This window comes from Pteropus medius, unplaced genomic scaffold (genome assembly GCF_902729225.1).
Source record: "Pteropus medius unplaced genomic scaffold, Ma_sr-lr_union100, whole genome shotgun sequence".
In the NCBI taxonomy this organism is placed as follows: domain Eukaryota; kingdom Metazoa; phylum Chordata; class Mammalia; order Chiroptera; family Pteropodidae; genus Pteropus; species Pteropus medius.
This window is the reverse complement of record NW_024350923.1, coordinates 4906941-4919016: the sequence shown is the minus strand read 5'-3', so window position 1 is coordinate 4919016 and position 12076 is coordinate 4906941. Positions and strand designations below refer to the sequence as shown.

The following is a 12076-nucleotide window of genomic DNA, read 5'->3' as shown; positions in this document are numbered from 1 at the left end:
CCCCTGGTGTCATGCACTGCTGTAAAAAGGGAAGTGTGGGGACCTGAGAAGGTTGGGAGGCCCAGACGGGTCTCCGGGGGTCGAGAGGTAAAATCTGGGCCTGCTGACAGCCCTGGCATTTCTTCATTCACTCATTCATTTGTTCACTCGACAGCTGAGCATGCAGTGTGCGGTCTACCCTGTGCTAGAAGCTGGAGAGTTTGGGGCTGAAACAGATGCTACACCTTGCATCTAATACTAGAGGGTATTGGAGTCTCCTCCCTGCTCCAGGCTTGTAGTGCTTACAGTGTGGGAGGGAGAAGAGGGCCTGGGAATGGGCAGCGAGCGATTCAGCTTGGCGTTTTCCTGGGCGTGGGTTTGAACTTTTGGGACACGCATTTCTTTCTTCAGCCTTGTCCTGCGGGGAAACGCCTTCCCTCTGGGGCCCTTTGGAAATGATGACCCGTTATCCTGCATGGGGCTTTCAGCCCAAAAACGCTTTTGCATCCCTGTTCACTGCAATAAAGCCTCTGAACAGGAATATTCGCACCATTTCACTAATGAAGAAATTGAGGATCACAGGTAAAAAAGTAATTTTTCCCCCACAGTTGGTGAGAGACATAAGGGGGCAACATACCCACATCACCTGCATCCACACTCTGGGTTGTCACCTCTGCCCCCAAAGCCAGTGAACCACCATTTCGATTTGTCCCATTTCAGATTACCCAAAAAGTATAGGCACCTCTTTCCCTCCAGGTCTGCAAGCTAGAGCAGGCCCCAAACTTCTGAGCAGACTACAACGGTGAAGAGAAAAGATTTCCAAGAATACTGTTTTCCTCCAAGCTTGAGAGCTCAACAGCCACAGGGTATGGTGGGGTGGGGGGGGATGGAAATTAGGAGACAGAAAGACCCAGATTCAGATCCCACCTCCATCAATTATTTGCTGAGTGGGACCTGAGCCTCAGTTTCTTCATGGATAAATTATGGCTTTAAAAAAAAATGGCACTTACCTCCCAAAGATGCTGCTAAAACTCGATAGGGTTTTTATAAGCTGAGGAGCACAGAACAGACAAGTTATTAAAGAAAATTAGAAGGCAATGGTGACTGCAAGACTTAGAGGGAACCAAGCCCTGATCTTCTCCCAGTGAAATATCGAGGCTGGATTCCAAGGGCTGAGAGCACAACTCTGAGAGTCTCCCTAAACCTTCTCTCATTCCAGCTGTGGGGCTGGGCCCTTCAGAGGGTCTCATGGGAAGGAAGACATTCCAGGGACCTGTTGCCCCTTTTCCACTTGGATGAATCTTGGATGAAACAGGAAGGTGAAGTATTCCCCTCTGCCTTCCTGTGCATCTGTTCTCCAACTTGAACATGAGAAGTGGACTGTAAGCCCCCGAAGGACCGTGTATTAGCTCTGCTCCCTTGCTGGCACCTAGCGTAGGGCCAGGCATGTAGCAGGCACTCTAGACATATTTTATTGAGAGGACCATTTCTGAAGATCAGCCCAAAGATTTGAATAGAAAGTCACCAATTTCTACCCCCTAAATTTGTTTCTACGTTCCCCAGAGGGCAAAGAGCTGTAACTCTCAGCTTTGAATCTTAAGTGACTATACGCTCAAGACACACATGGGATCTAAAGACTCCCCTGGTGGTTTTCAAAAACCAGGGAAGTCAGAGAAGCTGTAACAGACAAGAGGAGCCTAAGGAGACAGGATGACAAAATGTAAATGTGGTATTTTGGGGTCCTGGACCAGAAAAAGGGCATAGGTTTAAAAATGGGGAAATCTGAGTAATGTATGGACTTTAGTTAATAATAACACATCAATATTGGCTCATTAATTGTGACAAATAAACCATGTAAGTGTAAGATGTTAATAATAGGGGAAATAATAGGTTTGGTGATATGGAAACTCTCTGTATATTTTCACAACATTTCTATAAATCTAAATCTATTCTGAAATCAAAAATTTTTTTGAAAAGTAAAACTAAATAAATGAAAATAAAAAAATTAAAAAAACGTATGTGAGAAAAAAGAAACACCTCACTGGTGATTAGTGGTGTTGGGTGATAGGAGAGTGTGTGGGTTTTGATGAGAAGGCACCCCCATATTCAGAATCAGACCACCCCCGCCCCAACCCTGCAGGCAAGTTCCTTGCAGAGAAAAAATTAGAAGAACCAATGGTTCCACCTGCTGGACATAGAAGTATCTGCTTCTGATCCTCTCCTGGCAAGGTCCCTGTGGCTCAGACCTTCATAGCTTAGAACAGATGGATAAACTGAGGCCAGAAGAGAGGAAAGGACTTACCCAATGGCACTCCCAGAGTCGCTGCAGAAGCCAGATCCCTTCCCAGATTCCGGATTCTGCCCTGGGAAGAAAATGTAGGAGAAAGAGCTCAAGTTTCGGGGTCACAGGACTGAACTCAAGTGTTAGGTCTGCAGCCTTTTTTTATGTGATAAATATTTACAGTAACTATGTGGGCCAAGAACTGTTCTGGGTGCTGGGGATGCAGCACCGAATAAGAGAGATAAAGCTCCAGGGCTCACAGAGCCTCTATTCTAGTTGTGGGAGACATAACAAAAAGTAAATAGTCTGAAAAGGGTGTATGGTATGTACGAGGGTAAGAAGCAGGTGCTGTGGTGGAGGGTCACGGCTCTAGTTTAGAGTGTTATAATTTAAGACTCCAGGGGAGTCTTTTCTAAGGAGGTATCATTGAGCTAAGACCTAAAAGATGAGAAACAGGAAAAAGAATGCTCCAGGCCAAAGGAAAGCAAGAGCAGGGATATTTAAACAGGAAGAGACTTGACCCACTTAAGGAATAGCGAGGAAATCAGTGTGGGTGGGTCAAGGCCAGCAAGAGGAAGAGTTGTTGGACAGGAGGCAAAATATGACTGAGGGCCTTTTGACTGTCATAAGAAAGACTTTATTTCATGTGCAACAGGAATCCCTTGAGGTTGAAACGGGGATGATGTGATAGGATTCACATGTTTCAGCCATCCCTCTGACAGTGGAATGGATTAGAGGCTGGAGCAGAAGCAGAGTTAGGTTTCTGCGGTGATCCAGCCAAAAGGAGATGAGAGCTTTCACCAGGTGCAGATCAGGGTAAGTGACTGGAGGTGGGATACTTTGGCGACCGAACTAACGCTATTTGCCGATGGGTTTAACCTGGGGGTGAGGAAAAGAGAGGAGTCTTGTGTCTCCGACTTCAGCAACTGGGCGAAGAGTTGCTGTTTATCGAGACGGAGATACGATGACTATCGGGAAATTTGTAGTGTTTTCTGGTGCCTGGTGGTGGGACGAATTCGAAACCTCTCTGGATGAGGGCACATCCATCTTAGGCCTCAAGAAACGTCCATAATTTGTCACAGGCATTGAGCAGGATGGTTCAGTATAACCAGACATACAGCAAGCAAGACAATATGAGCAAGAACTGGTAGCTCCAGACTTGCACAGACTTTATACACTGGAATAATCGGTCAGTGATTTTAAAACGATTATATTTTTCAGGTTTAAAGAAATAAATTATAAAGTCGAGAACATTTACAGGGAATATGAAACAGTAATAGTGATCAAGCAGACTTTAAAAAAAGCAGCAGAACCTCTAGAAGTGAAAAAGGTGACAATCTAAAATGTAAAACTCAATTGGAAATGGAAAATCGGGAGAGTCAGCAAGTCTTAGAACCATATCAAGCATATTTTGTTTCAGGCAAAAATTATAAAACGTGCTGAGTGGCCCATTTGTTCATTGTCTCAAAACTAACTGCTCGTGGTCTGGGTAGTTTACTGAATCACAGGCTACTATAATCTGTACTAGGTCAAGTTCAGTGAAAGTATACAATCCAAAATATTTTGTTTCAGTTATGTGAGTACCGTGAAGGAAAGAAAATCACACTATTGATATAATAGAAACATCACTAAAGATCAGTATTCGAAGAAAAAAATTGTTGACATATACCGATATGGAGTGTAATTGTGTCATACAGTGGCAGCTATCTAAGTGTGAGAGTTTATTATACGATGTTCCATCACGATAACTAGAGTAACAGTAATAAATTATAAAATCTATATTGCTAAGGACATCACAGACCTGTAGAAACGACTAGTTGAAGTAAATTTCCAGAGAGCAAAGAGCTCTTCATGGGTGAGCTGATGATCACGTCATCTTCTCTATTCTGGGTGCAGGCTGATTGGTTTTACTCCAGGCAGAGGGAATCCACTGGTAGGGAGCTTTTGGGTGGTCATGAGGGGCTGGTAAAATGTACCAGAAACTAGAGGAGTCCCCAAATGCATGGCTTGTTTTCCCCCGGTGAATATTTACTAAATTCTGGAATGGCGGGGGAGACTGAGAGGCTGAGATGAAAGCTAAAAGGCAAAATAGAATCTCCCATAGTCTCCTGGTGCTGAAGGGAAGACATGGGCTTCTGCTCGCTGCAGCACGGGGAAAAAGCACTGCAGAGTCTCACTCTGTCTAGTAAATAATTCTGCTCACATTTCACTGGCCAAAGCAAGTCAGGTAGCTTCACTTAATTTCAAAAAGCAGGGAGGTGCATCACTCAAGGGAAGGAGAGCAGAAATACTGACAGCATCGCTCAGCGTGCACCACAATCCCACTGTGCTCAAGCTGTTGACTCTTGTGGGGGACAGACCCTAAGGTGGCCCCAGGATCCCTGCCTCCTGGCAGTCACTCCTTTGTATAATTCCTTCTCCCGAAGTGTGGATGGGACCTGTCCGTGACTTGCTTCTAACCAGCAGAATCTGGCAAGACAATGGGATGGACATGATGGTGTGGCCGTGACTTCGTTATGTGAGACTCACACTCTTGTGAGGAGACGCTGTCTCTCTCTGGCACTGAGGACGTGAGCAGCCAAGGCAAGAAGGCCCAGTGAGATGAGGGCGGCCTCTGGCTGACAATCGAGGCCCTGGGTCTAACTGCCCAGAACTACATTGTCAACAAGCACGTGTGTTTGGAAGTGGATCCTGCCCAGTTGAGCCTCAGGTGAGAGGCTAGCCCAGCCGACACCTTCACTGCAGCATTGTGAGACCCGGAAACAGAAAACCCAGCTAAGCTGTGCCGACTCCTGACCCACAGAAATGGTGACATAAAACACTGTGTGATAATACTAAATGTGTGATAACACTGTTACACAGCACAAGATAAGCTCTAGCTAAAACCACATGCTACACTCAGCTGTAGAGTCATCCTTCAAGTCTGTCCTTAAACCTGTTTGGATCTGTTTAAAATCAGTTCCCCTGGGAACTCCTCACTGAATCCTTAAGCTTGGTTACGCCCCTCTCATACCCTCCCAGCCCATCACGCTTCTTTGTCACAATAATTTTAACTGGTTTTCGTGTAATTATTGTTAAATGGCCGGAACTGTCTATGACATTTGTTCTTGTGTTCACTTTCATGGAAACACTGAGCCTAGTGCCTGATATATATGCCACCCAAAAACTGTTTTGCAAATGCTGTTCATCACAAGATTGTGTGTGTGTGTGCGCGCACGCGCACGCGCACGTGCAAACGGCTAAGGACTTGGTTACGAATTTAGAACCTGGGCAAGTTGCTCTGCTCAGCTGACCCTCGGATCACATGTCTGAGAAGCAGCATGAAGAGTCCTACTTCCTAGGGCAGCTAATATCTGTCATGGTGGCTACTATCAGTACTGGTCCCTTTCTATTGAGGTCCCAAGACAGAAGTTGAGACTGGGTGACAAATGATATTTATTTAGGCTTGATCCCTTGATACAGCCATACATGTAAAAATACATAATCTAAAGTCAGGGAAATAATAATGAGGTTGGTGTCGCCTCCTCTCCTCCCCTTTGGCACAGTCTTCCCACAGGCCCCCTTCCCAGCTGCTCCCTTCAAAATCCTGGAGTGTGCGGGACAGGAGTCACTTCTTGGCCGCTTCTGCCTTAGCTGCCAAATCCGCCTCTTTCTGAGCAGCTAAGAATATGGCTCGCTCCTTCTGGAAAGCTGCCAGCTCTTCTGAACTGAGGCTGAAGGTGCAGAAAGAGAGACGGTAAGTGAGTGGCCAGTCGTCAGTGGGGAGGTTTCAAGTGCCTCTCTGTCTCAGAACCTTTTCTCCCCTCCTGGACTTCCCAGCTCCATACCTTTGCTCATCTGTTGCCTCTGCCAGGAATGCCACCCCTCCACCCCCACCGCTTCTGCCTTTATTCCCTTCTTAACGCCCTGCTGGTCCTCTGAGGCCTCAGCTATAGCCCAGTCCAGATTCACTGGCCGTTCCTCTGTGCCCCAAAACACGTCATACAATGAAGTCATAGGGCTGTGCATGTGTGACTCCCCCTGAGAAGGGATCAGATTTATCTCAGTCCTCCCAGGAAAAGTAAAGATTTGAGAAGAGTAAAGCCTATTCCTATGCCCTGCTTAACCCCACTGCTCTCAGGAGACAATCGACTGTCACCTGGATGCGGGTATGACACCAGCAGCAAGAGGCCAGGAAGAGACTGAGTATTGCCCCTGCTACTGTCTGGGCCAGAGCCCTCTACCCAACATCTCACCTCAAAGAAACAATTCCTGAGGTCATCTGAAGCCCCACGAGGGAGGCCCCTGTTGGCACTGGGATCCAGTCTGAACTTGAGACAGCTGGAAAGGGCCTTTTGGGAAACTGGTCCCTGTTTGCCTTGCCTCTCTCATACTATTTCCCACGCTGCCACTACTACTATGTACCAGATCCCAGTGAACTTCTTTGCTTCTCTCTTTCACCTTCTGTTCTTCACAGGAATCTTCCCACTTCTTGCAACGCTTGCCCACAGTCCTTGACTTCTTTTTCCAGTTCTCTGCTTAGATGTCGCCTCACTTACAAAGTCCTGATAGACCCACCAGGCAAAGTCAGTTCTACACTCTGTTCTCAAGACACCTGTAGTTCCTGTCATCAACAATGCCTGCCTGGCAGTCTAATGTTCCATTTATGGATCTGCCCCCACCTCTGGGCTGTGAGCTCCACAGAAGGGCCGAGCATGGAGATCTCATTCCTAGCTTTATCTAATACCCAAAACGACGTCTAAAACCTAACAGGACTCAATAAGAGTATTCCAAATGAATGACTGGGGCTCCCCACTCCCAAGATTCTAAGATCCTTTGACTCAGAAGTTGACTCTCTGCTAATAAGCCCTCTCAGCTTTGTCCCAGCGTGAAAAACCTCTCCAGGCCCTCCCAGAACACTCACTCCTTCACCACACGAATGCCCAGGGAACGGGCAGAGCCAATTATGGAGCGGACAACAGAGGACAGGGGCACGTCCTGCAGGGCAAAGGCATCGTCCTGAGCTTTAACACGAGCGATCTCATAAATGTGCTTCAAAGTCACCAGGCCTGCCACCTCCTTCCCTGGAAAAAAAGAAGCAAGTAGCCCTTCAGGTGTCACTGCTGCCTTCCAGAGTCCGCGGAATCCCAAGTGCCTATCTTGACCCTTACCTGTCTGCCGGGCCCCCTTCTCAATCCCAGCAGCTGCCTTCAGGAAGTAGGAAACAGTGGGTTGTCCGATCTTGATTTCAAACGTCCTGTCAGGCTTAATGGAAAAAAGAAATATGAGACTAACTCTTCCTGCCTCTCTCAACCCCTGCTACTTCAACCCAGGGATGCTTCTAACCTCCTGACCCCTCTTCCCTTGACTCACCTTCCGATGATGTCCTTCCAATAGACCACAACACCAAAAGAAAAATAAATCTGCAGCAAACAGCCCTGTCACCTCTATTCTAGGCCCAACTCTGCTCAGGAAGTCCCAGTGAAACAGAGGGACAAAAAGAACTGCAATATGGCAGAGGAGGCTCAGAAAAGTTGTAGCCCAGTCCCCAACATGTGAATGGGGAAAGTGAGGCCCAGTCATATGAAGAGTCTTGCCCCAAGTCAGGAGCAGGGTAGCGACCCCAGGCGACCAACTCCAAGACTTGGTGGGATGTGGGGAAGGAGGGTGGGCAGGCGGGAGGGAAGGAGGGTGGGCAGGCAGTGGGGAAGGAGGGTGGGCAGGCGGTGGAAAAACCAACTGCGAATCAGAGTTCCGACTCTGTACCTTCACGAAGATCTTGGTAGGCAAAGGAATGCCTTCTTTGATGTCCTTTGTCTTCTCGTTGAACTCTTTGCAGAACTGGTTGATGGAAACACCTCGCTGCGAGGGAAGCATAAGGCTTAGTGCAGGGGGGAAGGGACGGCTTCCCACCACCCAGGAGGCTCCGTCCGTTCCCTCCTGCGTTTCCACTTCTCTATCTTCCCATCCTCTTTTCCCTACCCAGAGGCAACTACCACTTTATGTGCCAGATGATTTGCATGCATCATCCCTTTCTGTCCTCACAACGGTTTGTTGAAGAAGGACTCAGGCAGCCGAGCCTCCAAAAGGCTATGTAACTAACTCAAGGACATTAAGCGTGTGAATAGCAGAGCAGCACTTGGAACCGAGGCCTCCCCGACTCCAGAGCCCGCACCCTCCACCCGGGTACTAGCTCCCACTCTCCCGCGCCTCCCCCACCGGGCTCCGGCCGCGGCTGTACCTGACCCAGGATGGGGCCTAGTGGGGGCCCGGACATGGCCTGGCCCGCCCGCACGATGGTCCGGATCACGCCACCGGCCTCGGGCTTCCTGACGACCCGAGTGGCTCGGCTTATCTTCGACATGACGCGGGACTCATGGACTCAGTTCACCTCAGGGCGACTGCAAGAGACATGACTCCGGGCGCCGCCATCTTGGGTCAGAGGTCAACGGTCCTTAGATGAGGGCAGGTGAAACCAACAAAGAGCACCGTTGTTTTAGTCCTTTCGCTCTTCAACTTTAAGACAAGGAGGATGATAAAAGAACTTAAAAACTTTTACTTTGCCATGTGAAGATAGGGGAAGAGCCCAAATGGCTCGGGTACACATATTCCTTCTGGAGAGCACACAGGCACTACTTTGGACAGCTAAGCTGAAGGAGGAGGGCCTTAATGCCCGCACAGCATTGTGGGTGTAGCAGTTTCGACCACTTAGGCAAATCATGCGGATTACTGTGCGCGAGGGCGCTATCTGCTGGTCATGGTGATTATCTTTGCGTTTGAAATAAACCTAGAGCTGGTTCTTAGGTGTGGGAATCGCTTTACACTCTGATCTTGTTTCCTCGCTTGCTGTTGAAAAGAGGTATGGTTAAGGGTACAGACTCTGTAAGCAAACTGCCCGGTTGTTCCTCTTGCTGTCTGTGAACTTGATCAAGTTAATTTATGCTTAGTTTCTGCCCCTGTACAGTAAGCATTAGAATATGTAGCACCTACTCCTAGGGATTGTTGTAAGGACTGAGTTTGGAAAGTGCTTTAGAACGATACCTGGCGCCTAGTCAGGTGTGAACTGTATAATGAAGACAAGATCTTCACTGAGCCATTGTGAGGCTTAACAGGCCCATAACATGTTTGTATACATCATCTGTGTCCGTAAAATAAGGCAATATATCATTACTGGACATCATTTAACTTTTTTTGAGCACTTGCTACATGCCAAGCACTATGCTAAAGTCACTGTGTCATTTAATTCTCACAATGACATGTTTCATTATACGCCTTTAACAAATGAGAATGTTAAGGCACAAAAAGGGGGCTAAAAACACCTATCCTTTGTGTGACAGGGCTGGGAAGCAAATATTGGGGTTGTCTGATTCTAGACCTTGGAGGGCGTTTATGACTATATTGTCTCATTTAGTAAGAGGAGATAATCCATGTAAAACCACATTGTAAACAGTCTTTTTAAATAATGAATTTGTGTTAAACTCCCATTAATTAAATGTGACTGTTTCTGCTTCTAAAGTCCATCAAGTTCCTCTATAACGCTCAACCTCATTCCCCTTAATGAAGACTCTGGAACCAAGCTGGCCCTCTGATTTACTAACTGTAAGTCCTTGGATCGACAATCAACTTCTCTGGGGCTAATAATAGTTCCTGCCTCACAGGAAATTAGTTGATTCAGGTAAAGTGCTTAGAAGAGGGTCTGGCCCAGAACAAGCCAGGCTGGTATGATGTATCTCTGAGTCCTCCACACTGCCCAACCTTTATTTACAAATTTATTTGCAAACAAAGACATAAATCTTTTCTGATTGAAGGAATGAGGAAATAGATGGACATGGCAGGTGCTCAGGGAGCCAAGAATGCAGCCTGGGACAAACCAGGCTCCATTGGGTGCAGTTTCCACTTCCTGACAATGAAAGGACAGTTTTGATCATTCTGGCTCTTAAGGATTATAAGGAAGTAACTCCCTAGCCTACCTTTGGAAATGTGTGAGGTCAGAGCATTCATTAGTGAAAATGAAGCTGGACAGGTGAGCAGGGCCAGATCACACAGGCCTTGACAGCCCTGTTAAGGAGTGTGGGCTATACAGCAGGAAGCCTCGAAGAGTCTTTGCATCATATTTGCATTTCGAAAAGGTGACTCTGGCTTGGGTATATAGAGGAATTGGAGGAGGGCAAGGGTGGATGCAGGGAGACCCATTAGGCCAGGGCAGGAAGATGGTGGAGAGATAATGGTGGTTTGGGACGAATTCAAGAGATACTTAGAAGATAAAATTTATTTTAGTCAGCAGATGCTTGTGCAGTATGAACTGTGTTCATCTTCACGAATAGTAACCCAATGAAACCTTATTACAATCCTGGGAGGTATAGGTGCTATTGTTATCTCCACTTTAGAGATGAGAAAAATTGAAGCACAGAGAGACTAAGTCATTTGTCCAAACTTACACTGCTAGAAAGTGGCAGAGTCAGGATTTGAGCCCAGACCTTTTGACTCTAGGATCCATGCTCTTAACCAATCCCTAGGCTGCTCTGACAATCAACTGAACTTAGTGCTTGATGGGTAATTTGTTGGGGGAGGGGAAAGAGGCACCGAGGGTAATGCTCAGGATTCTGGCATGGAAAGTTTGGGAAAATAAATGATAAAGCCTTTTACTTTTCGTGTTGAGACATGGGAGCTGTAGGTTTATGTGGAAGATGATGAGTTGGGTTTGGAGGTGTAATGTAAGCCCTGAATGTTGGTTTTTCTTTTTTGTAACAGTAAATGCCTGACTTAAGCTCTGATTGCTGAGGCATCCACTTCAAAGATGCCTATCTGGAATAAACACATCGCCAGCTACTAGATAAAGAGCCAGTCTGCCCCCCTCCTCCACCCCGGGGATCCTTTGATTTAGAGATTTCAGTTGGTTTCAACAACCGACCATTAGGACTACTTGTTTTTTCTCATCCCATGCTTTAAATTCCAGTTCTTATGTTATAAATTCACCAATAAAGAGTGAGCCCATGAAACCCTAGCCCCTCAACCCCAATAAAAGCAGGATCCCAGGCCTGAACTAATGTGCTCCCCTGCCACCCGCTGGTGACCTGGCTGTATGGCCCCGTGTGCACCATGCAATCGCCAGGACCTATGAGTAATAAACTTTTTTTTAATTTTCAAAGTTCCCTGATGGTTATTGCTGAGGACAGCTTGCAATCATAATAAGAACCACAAGGGCCAGGCCAACTGCAACATTGGTTATCTATAGGCTGAGACCAGCACATGACAAGTGGTGTCTATGTGACACTCAACTACAGGGTCTGGTTTGGGAGTGAAGCCTGAGCTGCTGACAGAAAGGCTGCCGTCTGTAGCATAGAAATTGATAGTCCTTGAGGCCAGGGCCAGGACTGAGGTTGTTGCCCCCGGGGTGGGGAGAAGAGAACTCAGCATTTAACGAGTGAAGAGAAGAGAGGAAAGAGTGAGCAAAGAAAACCAAGGAGCAGCCACGGAGTCAGGAGTTAGGAGGAAGACCAGGAGAGCGAAGCATCTCAGAAGCTGCAGGAGAAATGTTTGAGAAAAAGGAAGTAAAGACGTCGAAATCAAGTTAAAACTGAGCCTATACCCCGCAGAAAATGGAAAAACCTGGATGAAATGTTCGCTTATAGGGAGTTTGTAGACCCCTAATGTACACAGTATGAAGAGTCACTGGCTACAAGGAGAAAGCGGAAAGACGGATGTGGACTGATGAGAGGAGATGTAAGAGGTCCCAGATGAGAAGGCCTGTAGCCCGCTTCTCAGGTGGGTGAATGGATCTCAGAAAAGTGGTTAAGGCCAGGGTTCAGTGGGTGGCTAATCTCATTCCCCTAGGAG

General features: G+C 47.1%; 1 protein-coding gene across 2 annotated transcripts; it reads right to left on the bottom strand.

The window, feature by feature from the left end:
* Positions 1-5671: 5671 nt before the first annotated feature.
* Positions 5672-8701, bottom strand: MRPL11 (mitochondrial ribosomal protein L11). 2 transcript variants are annotated; one of them, XM_039840804.1, is made up of 5 exons: positions 8481-8695; positions 8006-8101; positions 7411-7504; positions 7164-7323; positions 5672-5973 (listed from the first exon to the last, which is right to left on the bottom strand). In XM_039840804.1, the coding sequence occupies exons 1-5, from the start codon at positions 8601-8603 to the stop codon at positions 5868-5870; spliced, it is 579 nt and encodes a 192-aa protein (XP_039696738.1). In that variant the 5' UTR covers positions 8604-8695; the 3' UTR covers positions 5672-5867. The 2 variants fall into 2 exon arrangements, with proteins under 2 accessions (XP_039696738.1, XP_039696737.1); XM_039840803.1 differs by lacking the exons at positions 5672-5973; positions 7164-7323; positions 7411-7504 and adding an exon at positions 7544-7918 and having other exon boundaries at positions 7967-8101; positions 8481-8701.
* Positions 8702-12076: the final 3375 nt, after the last annotated feature.